Source organism: Takifugu rubripes, chromosome 8 (assembly GCF_901000725.2).
Source record: "Takifugu rubripes chromosome 8, fTakRub1.2, whole genome shotgun sequence".
In the NCBI taxonomy this organism is placed as follows: domain Eukaryota; kingdom Metazoa; phylum Chordata; class Actinopteri; order Tetraodontiformes; family Tetraodontidae; genus Takifugu; species Takifugu rubripes.
The window spans coordinates 6,455,322-6,468,673 of NC_042292.1; the positions used below are offsets into that span (position 1 = coordinate 6,455,322).

The 13,352-nt window shown below is 44.1% G+C and overlaps 1 protein-coding gene across 2 annotated transcripts in view; it reads left to right on the top strand.

The window, feature by feature from the left end:
* Positions 1–13,352, top strand: part of LOC101074341 (FERM, ARHGEF and pleckstrin domain-containing protein 1-like) — a 34,799-nt gene that overhangs the window by 14,690 nt on the left and 6,757 nt on the right. For both annotated transcript variants that reach the window (XM_011606233.2, XM_011606235.2), the window contains exons 3-13: positions 2,873–2,977; positions 3,120–3,162; positions 3,314–3,392; positions 4,864–4,961; positions 5,441–5,555; positions 7,857–8,004; positions 8,112–8,207; positions 8,280–8,446; positions 8,530–8,598; positions 8,680–8,755; positions 9,043–9,241. In XM_011606233.2, coding sequence (XP_011604535.1) covers positions 2,873–2,977; positions 3,120–3,162; positions 3,314–3,392; positions 4,864–4,961; positions 5,441–5,555; positions 7,857–8,004; positions 8,112–8,207; positions 8,280–8,446; positions 8,530–8,598; positions 8,680–8,755; positions 9,043–9,241 — 1,195 coding nt within the window. The remainder of the gene's footprint in view (positions 1–2,872; positions 2,978–3,119; positions 3,163–3,313; positions 3,393–4,863; positions 4,962–5,440; positions 5,556–7,856; positions 8,005–8,111; positions 8,208–8,279; positions 8,447–8,529; positions 8,599–8,679; positions 8,756–9,042; positions 9,242–13,352) is intronic.

A 13,352-nucleotide genomic window follows, 5' to 3' on the forward strand; every position in this document is an offset into this window, starting at 1 on the left:
TTTAGCCTTTGTAATTGCACACGAATCCAAGCCAGCCTTTTTTTAGGGTCATAACTATCACTTTGGTTCCAGTTTGGAGCAACATAAAAGGTGTAAGTCATTTCAGACTTTAAAAAAAATAGAAAAACAAGGTTTATTTTGCTGTGTCAGTTTTTCGCTCACTTTAAAGCTACTTAGTTGTAAAGACTGGCTCTCAGTCTCTTTCGGTGCCTCTTTGTTCATAGTTAGTTCATGGTCTTTCCAATGTCTGGAGTTAGTTTAATAACTTGAGAAGGTTCGCCTTCTAATTTTCTTAAATAAGTCTTGTTGCTGTGTGGCCCAAAAAGACAGCTGTGTGAAATAGGACTCTGCCTTTAAGGGCATGACCCTGGCCTCCGCACGTTGCTTTTACAGCCATAGTTGCTATGGGAAAATCTTTTATCTGTGCATGAGGGAGTGATCAGCACATGAGGCAAAATCCAGGATCTACGGTACCGTAATACGGGCTAGTCAAGCCAAAGGGTGCTCTGCCATTTGTCCCCTCATGTTCCCCACTCTTTACACAACAACTACGAAATCCCACATTATACTGGACATAACTTGATGTCATCATGGCTTCTGCTGTAGCTAATGCCAGGAGACCAGACTTTAAGAACAAGCCAAATATTGCGTTCCTTTTAAGCCAATCAGCAGGATCGTGTTCTAGACATGAGTGCAAATGCCACTCCCCTTTGCTTTCAATTCTAATAGGAGGTTTAATGGTTGGAAACGTGCTATGTATAAAAAGGTCCTGATCATTATTCACTGGTTACTTTCTCCACCTTTGTCAGGATGCAAGTGGGAGTTTTGCTTTGCTCCCAGCCTTCTCTCACTTCCAGGTTCTTCACTGGAACCTCTGAGTACAGGTCAAACTTAGCAAGCTCACATTACATCACCTTTAACGGTCCCGTAGCTCTGAGACCAACAAAATTTGAAACTCCATTTAGTAACCAGATTCTGTCTGCTACTGTTTGTTTTATTGTAGCTCTGCTGTCCTCAAAAGAGTTGAACTGGACCAGACCCAGTGGGATCACAGTCATGCTGTCAGCACTTTCCATTTGTTCCCTTTTACTAATTTTTAGCTCTTTTTAGGCTCTTTAAATGATCCCTGTCGACACATTTGATTGATTACCCAGATTTAGGATAATTATGCCATTGTAGCCTGGCTCACAGGATACACCAGCCAAGACCTGCCGTGTTGGCAACAGCTTTGTTATCTTAATGGGTTCTAATGTTCAAAGTTATCCCCACCATTCTCACCATCACATTCCGGTGGTTTGTATTACCTGAGTTGGTGATACAGGATATCTCCTCTGTGCATGTGCAGACTGTTTTTGCTTTCAGGTTTGCCCATATTAAAGGAAATTGCTTCTGCACAAAACAGTTGGAATTCTTGCCCCAGGTTAATCGATTTCATCTTACACAACATGACCTGCTGCACCCATTTTTATTGCATTCAACCAGTGTATTTTCCATGGAAGCCAAAAACAAGACAGAAACAAGAGCCAAAGAAGGAGAAGGAAGTGGACAATTAGAAAAGACACATTTTGTTACATCAAACAAAAAAATAGATAAATAAGACAACACGGGAAATTTTCTTTAGCCTATTTTATGCTTTGCTTTTATTTATACTCTTTCTCTCTCTTCCATTTAAACCAAGATTACCACCTCTCGGAACTGGATCTAATCCAAACTGCAGAGCTCCCAGGCTCTGGGCGGCATTTGTCACTCAATCTGCTGACCTCTCTGTTGTTATCGTACACACCAGGTTGTGTTTTGCTCTGTTTCTGACACTTCTATCGTCAGTCGTCTGTCGCTGTTTATACACCGGTCTGGCCAGTGAAAGTGCATATGTAGGAATATGAGGGTGTGTCTCTGTAGACAGAACAACCACACAGAAACAGATGGACACACACGCGCACACACACACACACACACACACACACACACACACACACACACACACACACACACACACACACACACACACACGGTAGCCAGATGGTGACAGACTTGGCTTAGACTTCGTCCTTCGCTGGTCTGATTCCTCTCTTTCTGTTTTCTTTTCATCATTTGATGTCCATTTTTCATCTTTTGTTCCAATATTTATGGGTAGAATCCATTTTGGCTGTTTGCTTTAACACATCTTTACCTCTGCCAAGGAGGTTATCGTCTCTTTTGCCTTCATTAAAAGTCAGGAACTGTCTAAGCCAGGAAAACACCCTTCTAAATTAAAGTAAAAGCATGCAGTGTCGTTCTGCTCGATCAGTGCAAAGGAAATATACAAACCACTAAATGAAAAAGGAGAAAGTCGTCTACATTAGAGCAGAAATGTCTAAAAGCACTAAAACAAATGTAGTATCGGGGCTTGTCAAAAATACATTCCCATAAATCCACAAAACGACCTGAATTTCGGATTTCTACTCCTGTTACTGTATAGCAGATGGAGTTCCATTGACGTACTTTGATATTCTTGCAGGAACATGGCACAGGTACACCGACACGATCACACTGTCTATGTTTTGTCTGCAGCTGAGGCATGACACCCAGATTTGCTGATGAGGTTATAATCTGTGTTTTTGCTTGTGCGAGCTTGTCAAAGGATGAAATGCAGCCACATATTAAGATGACTGCAGTCTCCTCAGACTCCATGTATAATATTATCCTATAACTGCCTCTGAGTTTAGGTTTGATCCCCTGCTTACTATGCTTACTCTGCATAATGGGCCATTTTGCTTGTCATTGAACCTTCTTCCTACAATTTAATCACAAAACCCTGATCTGAAATGGTGTTGAGGAGCTATTTAGCTTACTCTAATCTGTGTCTGCCATTTTCTTTTCCCTCTCGTTTTAGCCACGATCTCCTGGTAAAGTGCTGTTTGACCTGGTTTGTGACCACTTGAACCTGACAGAGGGAGACTATTTTGGACTGGAGTACACAAACCATCACAAAATGCCGGTGAGTGAGGCACATCTGTACGACCAGAGAACCCTTGAAACTCAGCTGTCCGGCCGGTTGAGTCAAAGATCATGGAGACTGTGCATTTTCTGTAGTGTGATGACACCAGCAGTGATAAATGACTGTCGGCTTTCCTCTTCAGGTGTGGCTGGATCTGCTGAAGCCAACACTGAAACAAATCAGACGTAAGTCACCCCCACTTTCCCTCTCAAGATTTCCAATCTGTTGTGAAAGAAATTCAAGCATGTCCACCTGTGTGTTTTGACACCAATCTGATAAGAGATGAACGGAAGAATGATCAGACATGGATGTTTATCTGTTGATTTCTGCCTTCAGGACCAAAAAACACCATCCTTCGTTTTGTGGTGAAATTCTTCCCTCCTGATCACACACAGTTCACAGAGGAGTTAACTCGGTAGGTCCATTTCTTGTTTTTAACATCAGACACAAACCAGTGTTCTGTCATGGACGACTTTCTCTAGTCTAAAGTGAATTCGGAAATGGGTATTTTGGTAGCACAGACAGATGAGACTCGATGCCTGAGATTCACGCCCCCTTTAGAGGGTGGGAATTATCAGTCAGCAGCATCATCTGCTTCTCTGTTTAGTCTGGCAGCAGAGCAGCACCATTTTACATTGCATGAGCAAACCAGCATAGATTCAGCTGGGGTTTTTTAAAATTATTTTCCCATGATTCCATGGTCTTCTGCCAGATTTGCTGTTGATATTGGCTTTGACTGTCATGAGAGAAAACTCCAGATTTATTGTCATTGTCTTCATTTCTTTTGCATTATCACCCCATGTATTTACATTCTTCACATTCCTATCCACAGGATATAATTATTCTGCTCCTTAGAGGTTTCTCTGTGGTTTACCAATGGATACCTCCATAAAAATGCAATTTATCACCAGCACGATGATCATAAAATGTTTTATCACCATGTAGCCACGGTGTCTTCTGTTCTATTTAATACTAACAAGGGAATCTGTCAGTGCAATAATGCAGTAATTATATCCTGTTGAATGGATCGTTGCTATTCTGTTTAAAAATTATATAAAGGCAGGCCCTGCAAATGAAATCTCTTAATCTTCCCCCTATTTAGCTCCATATCCACATTATCCATGGCCCAGCTTCACTTATAACCTAATTGAGGGATTTATTTTAGTTAATTGCCAATACATGTGCTGGGTGTCAGTCGTGAGGTTACAACTTCAGGCCTTTTGTTGTTGGTAACAGTATTCATTGCACAACATCACACAGCCGAGAATCTCGATGCTGTTGCTTCATATATAGATGTGGGTTTTGTTGTTGAGGTCACTGGAAATGTTGTTTGTCAGTCAGCACCCCGGTAGCCGCTTCACCTGTGTTTGCTCTGGTGTTAAACAGTTACCACCAGAAACCTGAAACCACCACATGGACCAAAAGAGAGGCGCCAATAGACGACTATTTTCCAATAGACCCTCACAGTCATTTGAACTTATTCCTGTATTTAACAGGAAGTGAGACCACAGTGGTTCTATATCGGTGTTTCCTCTGATGGTCAGAGAGGAAAAAATAGCCAATGGATTGACAGTGGAACATGAAGCTGCTGTCTGGGTTTTATTTGCAAATGGGAGCCGGTCAGAGCTGCCTGTAAAATTAAGCCTTACACAGTTGGACAAAAAGACATGGAAAATACTTGCATTGCATTAATTTAACACAAAAGAGACTTGACTCATTAATACGTCCAAGGTTTTTCCATTACAGTATAAATGCCAGCAGATAGTGCAGATTGAGCTGCTTTTACCCGTGAACAAAGGTGTGCATTAGCCTCGTAACCTTGGTGCTTCCTGTCTCTTCCTCCCGCCCACACACCTCCATTGTTCCCTCTGTTTTTCTTTCTCCAGGTACCTATTTGCCCTGCAGATTAAACATGACCTGGCTTGTGGTCATCTCATCTGCAATGACACCAGCGCAGCCCTCATGGTCTCCCACATTATTCAGTGTGAGTGTAAATGAGCACAGCTATTGTGTGTGCACTGATAAAGCAATAGTGAAAGGGTGAGACAGATATATGTGTCTTGTCTGTGTGTGTTTTAAGTTCCATATCTTCGCTGAATTGTAATGACACACTCTTGCATTTTTTCATGGAAGACCATAAATCACGTGTCAAAGACTTCCTGTTTTGGAAATGTCAGCACGAGATTTAAATGACAACCACATTAGCTGAGGGTTTGCTGACCATATGAAGAATAGGGTCCTTGATTCTATTAACACAATAGTGGAAAACATTCTAACTATTCTTAGGGTTACAATATCGTTTTTTTAACTGTTATTGAGCTGGTGGAGATGTACTCATTGGCATTATGGATAAAACCTGCATTAGCTGATATTACAATGGTGAAAATCAGATGAATCAGAATTTTGCCCCTCATCCTTATTTGCAAATACATTTCTGCCTCCTTTCTTCTTTCCGTGCATCAGCTGAGATTGGAGATTTCGATGAGACGCAGAGCTGGCACCACCTCCTCCACAATAAATACCTGCCTGACCAGGATGCCATCAGAGACAAGATCACCGAGTGCCACAGAAAGCACGTGTGAGTTCCAACTTTCCACGCCGGTCCAAACAATTAGCAGTAAAGCAGCATCTGGAGCAGTATAGTGAGGACACTGACAAAGGCAGCCTAGAGTAACGTGAAACACCCTGTGACTGATTCTATAGCATAGCATCATCCAGCATGAGCTTTACTTGATGGACAGAAAATGTCCATCAAGTATGTGTCTGCTGTTTGGTTAGATCCAGGATGTGTGAGCATGGGTTGTTTGGGATTTATATCTAGGCAGTTTGATTTGGGATTGTGTGGAGTTTGTGGTTGGATTTAGGTGTTTGTGTGGGGATGATTGGTGTTTGTAAGTGATAAGGCTGATAGTCTGCAGGTTGTTGGCCATATGAATGAATGCGAAACCTAAAACACTGTTCCGGTTCCTGTGACATCACATCATGCTGAGATGCGGTGCCTTGTGCCCTCTTTGGAAGAGTTTATACCCTAAACACAATCACATGACATGTACAGGTGGGATGATGATGATATTGTGTAAGAGACGGCAAGACAAAAAGAAGCTGTGTGATGCTCCTTCAGAAACGGCACTCAGACATTAGGCTTTTTGATGTGCAGTATATTTGGTGGCCACCTGCAGCTGACTTTAATTGTTCTCTCTATGGAAAAAAAACAGACCAGATTTAATTTTAAATTCACAAAAGACTGCTTAAAAATGTGACTCAATTCCATCCAATCTACTGAAGTACATTGTACAATGGGGTTTGTCATCTGTATGTCGATTATCCATTGAAGAGTTAAAAATTGGTACATATCGCCCCTTGATGGTAACAAATGACAACCAAACATTAGTGTATTCCAACTGCGATTGGACATCAGCAGAAACCACTAAAGAATGTCTTAACCAAGGTTTAACGACAGGTGTCTGCACTGTGACCGCTGTCCTTCACCAAGAGAAGCAGATAGAACGGCTGCATCCAAAGCCTTTCCTCCTGATTCAATGTGCCAAACTGTTTGGTTTGTATCGAGTAAGCAGGCCAAAGAAAGAGAATAGGAGAGTGTGAAGTTTGCCTGTCGGTACCTCGGTCAAATCGTATCTCTGGGTTAATGACCAAGAAGGACAGTGAAATTTTTGCCCTGGGGGTCATTATTTACTGTGACCTGGTGCCCTTCCATGTTGAAAAGAGATATATTCTCTCCTCTGCGAGTAGAAATGCAATCTGCTCAGTTGGATGCATTTTTTTTGTTCACCTACTGTTTACCTCAAAATAGCCGGTCAGATGATCCTTTGCTTGTGAAACAGCATTGCTGGACAAAATGAAGGAGAAGGTGTCTGATTTACACATAGACTGACATGACAGACATAGATATGCATCTGTTTATTTAAATATGCCGATTAACATAATTACACCCAGCCCATAAGTGTCTCCCTAGCTGAGATGTTTATCTTTAAGACCCCAATTGCCCTCCCACACTTTTAATGCCTCCCCCTTTCGAGGAAGCTGCACAGTAACAGGCCATTTGGCACTAAGTCTCACCTCTCAGCTCCCCGGGATCACACATTTCACACAGCACTGCTCTCTCCTCTTCAACAGTGTCACCGTGCTGCCCTGATTGATGTTTGCAGACACATGACAAATAAGTGTCCTTGTTTTCTACATGTGTGAAATCCACACGTGCACAAGCTGAAGAACGAACCACAAACCTGCTGGTTATTCACTGTAGCCCCCTGTACTAATTCCTGGCTCTCCTTCCCCCTTCATGCCAGCACAGGAAGGAAGTGGCTCATTCAGCCGATCATACAGGAAACAGGAAGCTATTTCCAGATTTGACTAGCAACAACACTTTTTGTGTTGCAGACCCCCCCCCCCCCCCCCCCCCATCTCAAGCGTGCTTTGCCAGCTGATTGAAGGGCCCATTCAGGATACAAAGAAAACGGAAAGATTTTGTGGCGTCTGCGCCTTTTGTTTTCGTGACAACGATGCCCGGGGTGCCTGAATCTGCAAACTTTTTAAACTGGGTGCCAGAAAGAAAGGTTTTTGAAAATGTAATGGGTTTCATCGGCCTGTTAACAGTGATTTGTGGATTTGCTGCGTCAATACTCTGACCAGCGAGACTTTGTTATATTTGCCAAGGACTGCGTCTATCACCACCACTCTGTCGAACGTCGGCGGCTACTGTCCTGTCATTCTCGCTGCATCGTTTCCAGTTGTGATCTTGGAGTCGTGTGAACACCGAGGACCTTTGAAAGCACAGAAAACTCCTTTCTGTTTCTGCTGACGTCGGTGTGTAATGAGAATAAAAAATACGAATGACTGATTGGTCACATGGCTTCTACAGTGGGCAGACTCCTGCAGTCTCTGACTACCACCTGCTGGAAATCGCCCGGCGTTTGGAGATGTATGGCATCCGTCTGCACCCTGCGAAGGACCGGGAGGGGACCAAGCTCAGCCTTGCTGCAGCTCACACTGGGGTTCTGGTTTTCCAGGTAGGAACTCTATATTTTGGACTGGATGAAACCTGATTCACGTTGCGAAATTCCTTCGAGGTTTCATGGAAACAGCGTTGCATTTACCAAGTCGCGTCTTTACTTAGGGTTACACCAAGATTAACTCCTTCAACTGGTCCAAGATTCGCAAGCTCAGCTTCAAGCGCAAAAGGTTCCTCATTAAGCTGAGAGCAGAACCCGCAGTAAGTCGGGATATTCCCTTTTGTCTCTTGTTTTCTGCACCCACTCTGACATTTCGCATTGATGTCATACAGCAGAACGCCCACCACGACACGCTGGAGTTCGCCATGGCCAGCAGGGACTGCTGTAAGGTCTTCTGGAAGATCTGCGTCGAGTACCATGCCTTCTTCAGGCTCTTTGAAGAGCCCAAACCGAAACCCAAGGCCATCCTCTTCACCAGAGGATCCTCTTTCCGCTTCAGGTGAGGAGAGGACACAGCTGGGAAAAGCTGGGAAACTTCGGCACTTTGTGTTTCATCTTTGTCTCGTCCGTCTGTTTCTGCAGCGGTCGAACTCAGAAGCAGATCTTTGATTACATGAAGGATTCGGAGCCCAAGAAAGTTCCATTCGAAAGGTTACGATCATAAGGACGAATAACAGTTCTCTCTTCTCTCCCATTATTTGGTTTCATCTCTATCCTCCTCTGTATTTCTAGGAAGCACAGCAAGATTTTATCCAGCAGCAGTGTGTCCCCACATTCATCTTCCATCAGATTGCATGTGCCAAAAGAGGTGATCTGTTTATCCAGTCAGTTTCCTTTATCACCACCTAATGTTCCTGTCAGGCACCGGCGTGCTTTTGTCATCCCTCGTGTATCTATTGTCATTAGTTCTCTCTGGAGTTTAAATCTGGAGCTGCATTGTTCACAGACACAAAGCTCTGTCTGTCTTGAGCAGCTCTGGGGTGTGAATGCCTCGAAATGTGTGCACGGGCCTGCCTGCTTCCAGGAATACCAGTGTTTTATTCAGCCCTGTTACGTAACAGAAGCTCTTATTTTCTTCTTTCCCCAAACTTGCAGAGTGCCATTTCTGTCCAGGCAGCTGACCAGCCAGACCTGGGTCACCTGGGCCACCCAGCTGAGCCGAACAGCGCCGAGGTGCCGGCGGCTTCCACCACCAATGGCATCCACGATACGTCAGCAGCGCCTGGCTCGGACCCGCTCCAGCCCCGCGAGAACGGAAGTGGACCAGCTCCGGACCACCAGTTCCTCAACCCAGGTCCATCCTGCAGAGCAAACAGAGGCAGCAGCTCCTCCATTCCTTATATAGATTGCAGCGATATAGACAGCGAATGCGATGTGACAAAGGGCAACACGGGCCACAGAAATGCAAATGACAGCAATGCGGATGAGACCAGTTCTTATAATAAGAGTCAGGAGGGTAGCAATCGCAATGGAGGCCCACCTGGGAAACTGTTTGGGGTGGTGAATGGCTTCTACCACACCAATCACCAGTGGCCGATGCAGCAGCATCAGCAGCAGGGCGTGGTCGGGCAGCAGAAACATGGGAGTCACGAGTTTACCGATTGTGAAATTGTGCCGAACGGAGGGTCCCAGCATGGTCGGGTGCCACTCCACAGCACGCTGCTGGATGAAATATTCCAGGGTCGGGACAAGCGGCCGTTAGGGACGCGGAGTCAGTGCTCTAGCCCGGTGATCAGCAGCTTCCACCAACGCACTAACTCTTTCAGTCACGCAGAGGTGACAAACAGTCAGCCGCACACGCGTTGGATCGACAGCGGGCTTTATTTAAGCAGGCGTCCGGGGGTTGGGCCGACCGAAACTCCGCCCCATTCTAACTACGCTAACTACTCCCCGATCACCTCCAACCACACACCGCCACATTTCGCCAAACCGTACAACAATAATCACCTGAGGAACCGTTCCGATACAGATCCGTTCATACTCAGCCAGCTGACATCCACGCCCATTCATTTAAAACGCTCTGGGCTGAACGGCCAAGCGCCAGGCTCCGCCCCAATGGAGCGAAGAATCCTGACTAATGGTAACCACGTTGGGAACCTCCTGGTTCCCGGTCAGGCTCGGTCCAACACGGTGCAGCGGTTGTACGGGCGCCAGGGCAAATCTGGAAACAACTCCGCACGAAACCGCCACAACTTAAATCAGCCGGTGCAAATGATAGACGGCTCGACCAGCAGCGGCTCCGACACCAGCGACACGGAGTCAGACACCGGCAGCAGCAGCCTGTACAGCCAGCCGCTCATGTTTGGCAATCCCGCCGCCGTCAGTTCCATGAATTCGATCAACTCCAACGGCGTTCACGCGTCGCCCCTGCTGCGGAGCAAGCTCTGCTTTGGGAGCCTCCAGCTGGAGGAGGGCGAGGGTGGCGAGGACGGGGAGGAGCGAGGATGCTACCGCTTCAATGAGGAGGTCATAGAAGGTCAGGTTTTCAGATGTTGAAGTGTAAAGATGCGAGACGTGAGACATCGGAAGAATCATACAGCCTCATTAATGAATAAAAGATGTTTAACAATCCCTAACTCATAATTGTGATAATATATATTTAGTCCCCTTGTAGGGTAGCTCAGACACACTCTCCATATTTATGACATAATTTAATTGTTTAAAGTGAATTGCCCCTGCCCAAACATTTCATTTTAAATGTAAAAACTACACCTGGAGTCCTGGAGACCCCTCAGCCAGGTACACAGATTTAGGGACCACAATATAGAGCACTCCTCCTTCCAACGCGCCCAAACACCTGAAACCTTCGAAATAAATCTAAGGGTACATTTACACGTGGAATGGGGGATAACTCTTTTATAATACTCTTTTGAGGGGGGGGGTCGTTGAAGCAACGGATGTTGATTTAACACTGGTTTTCGACTTCTGATGGTCCACCAGCATCTGCTGCCTGACTTGTGCCTCAGCACCTGTAGAATTTTAGACATCTGTAGTGACTTGAAAAACTTGTGTGACTCTTTGTATCTTGTCTTAATATTAGCTGGGCTTTGTAACTTTCTGGAGGCAGCGTTCCGGGAGAAAGAGATTCTCCTGGATTGGTACAGTGGAGTGAACCTTGTGGAAGTGGGTTGTAGATGAGTTAGAAGATGTTTAGGCTTAAGATCCTCCAGGGTTTGTAGATGCCCTGCTGTCCTTTTCCTCCAAGCACTTTTTGATGCTTTCATTGGCCCTTTTGGAGCAACCTGCGCTGTAATTTGAATGTTTGTGATTGAGATTTTTAATAGTGGGTTTGTATTAAAGGATAGAAGACTTTTTTTTACTGATTTAGTTGTGAAGTAGAGTACAGTGCTAACATTTTGTATATGGAATTTTTCAAATATTGCTCAGTGGAAAAATGCAGATGTGCTCGTGCAACGAAGCTGTGGAGGTTTTCTGAGCTTTCCTGTGCTTGATTTCCCCACTCTGAACACACCGTTTGCTAATCCGGAACACGCCGACGTCCTCTGAGCATCCGCTGCAGTCTGGCTCTGCTGACCTTCGTTTCTAAGCATGTCCGTGTTACCCAACAACAAATTATAATTCACTCTGCTTTCTTTTCGATGCTGTTTATCGAAGGTGTGCGGACCTGCTCCATCCCATCACTGTCATTTGCTGCTGACTGCTCACTGCAATGCATGCTTTTTATTTGCACTACAATTGACAAAATTCAGTGAATCCAGAAAAAGAAACGGACTTCCCTGTGTTGCCCCACTTCAGTTGGATACACTGTCTCCAAAACGAGAAAGACAGCACCTTTTGGCGCCTGAAGGTGGAAAGCTGTTGTTTTTCACACGGATCATTGTGGATCTATTTTTATGCTAGTGGATAGCTGGTGAAACAAATGGTGAGCAGCATAAAAACAGCAGCTGCATCATTAGATTCAGCTTTAATTTTTGGGATTGTTTTTTGAGTTAAATCCCAAGTAGTCACACATGAATAGTCATTTATTGTACTATTGATATTGATCTAAATAACATTGTGCTTTCTGTGGTTTATCTAATAGATTGACTTGATTTAGTCAAATCAGAACTCAAACAACTGCTCTGTTTCCCTAACAGCTTCTTCCTCTTAAGGCAAATGTTTGTTTCTCACTTTGTAAATGTCTTTTAGCATGTTTGTGTGTTTTTTGTTATTGGGGAGGTACTATTTTCTCACTATTATCTTTCTGTTGCTCTGAATGCATGTTAACTTTTCTGTCGCTCTGCTGTGGTTTTGGCTCCTGTGTTTCTGTCGTGGGGCTTGAAGCGGTCTCCAAGTTTTAGGAGACATCGACTGGCAGAAACCATCAATTAAATGTGTCGCTTTCCTGTTTCACTTCTTTAAATTATGCTGCACACGATGAATGATTATCTAGAAACCATTTGTGCTTTTTGCTCCCTGTTTTTCCTCACTATGCACAAAAGGGCAAACCGGGTGGACTCCAATCCAGTGCTCATCCGATCCAGAGCGATGTGGCCGTGGTGGCAGACAGACATGAGTTAAAGTTAAAACAAATGCAAACGCAAGTGCAAAAACAGAAATCTTTAATAGATTTGGAATTTTGAGTCCTGAGAAAGTCTGTGTATTGTCAGGGGGTGGGCACAGACAAACGTGAATGCTGGCGTTGAGTCCACTTTGGTGTCCTTTTTACTGCCTGTCACCAAATAGCTCTTGCAGCAGATCATTTCCATTGAGGCCGTTTGTAATTTGAACCTGTTGTACATACAGTAATCGACTGATTGTGATTCTTGTGTCTCCATTTGAGGGTTTGGAGTTAATCAGAGCCTTACTGTTTGTTGTGTACTCGTGTAATGATTTGAAAACTAGTGCAACATTCTGAGAAATGCTCCTATTCAAATGCTCAGCTGTTAGCAGTCATTAAGCTTAGCTTAGCATAAAGGAATCGGGCTCAAAACACCACCTAATAACAGATATGTTTATTCATGTCAAAATCCTAAATCATTTATTCAATCAGTTATTTTACAGTACCGGTAGTTGAACACTTTAAGGCTGCTGTTTTAGCATCGCTCCTCTGCTTTTGCTCTTCATTCTGTTCACATAACTCACTTTCTCCTGACCGACTGACTTTTGGAGGAATAAGGAAAAGGAATAAAATCTTTTTGGCAGCTTCAGATTGGCTCTTATAACTCACATTAATGAAAAATTGTATTTAACACTTCCAATCAAGTACAAGCTTCCTATTCCTTTAAAAGAGACAGCTTTGGAAATGTACTTCCTTCCTTCAACACACTAACTAAGGCTTGAACACGCACTTGCTTGTCTCTTTTTGTTCTTTATTTTCATCACAAAACTTGCTGGATTTTTATTTCTGGTGATTCTTTAAGGTTTTTACTCTTCATTTATTTCTCTTGTTAACACTGTAAACG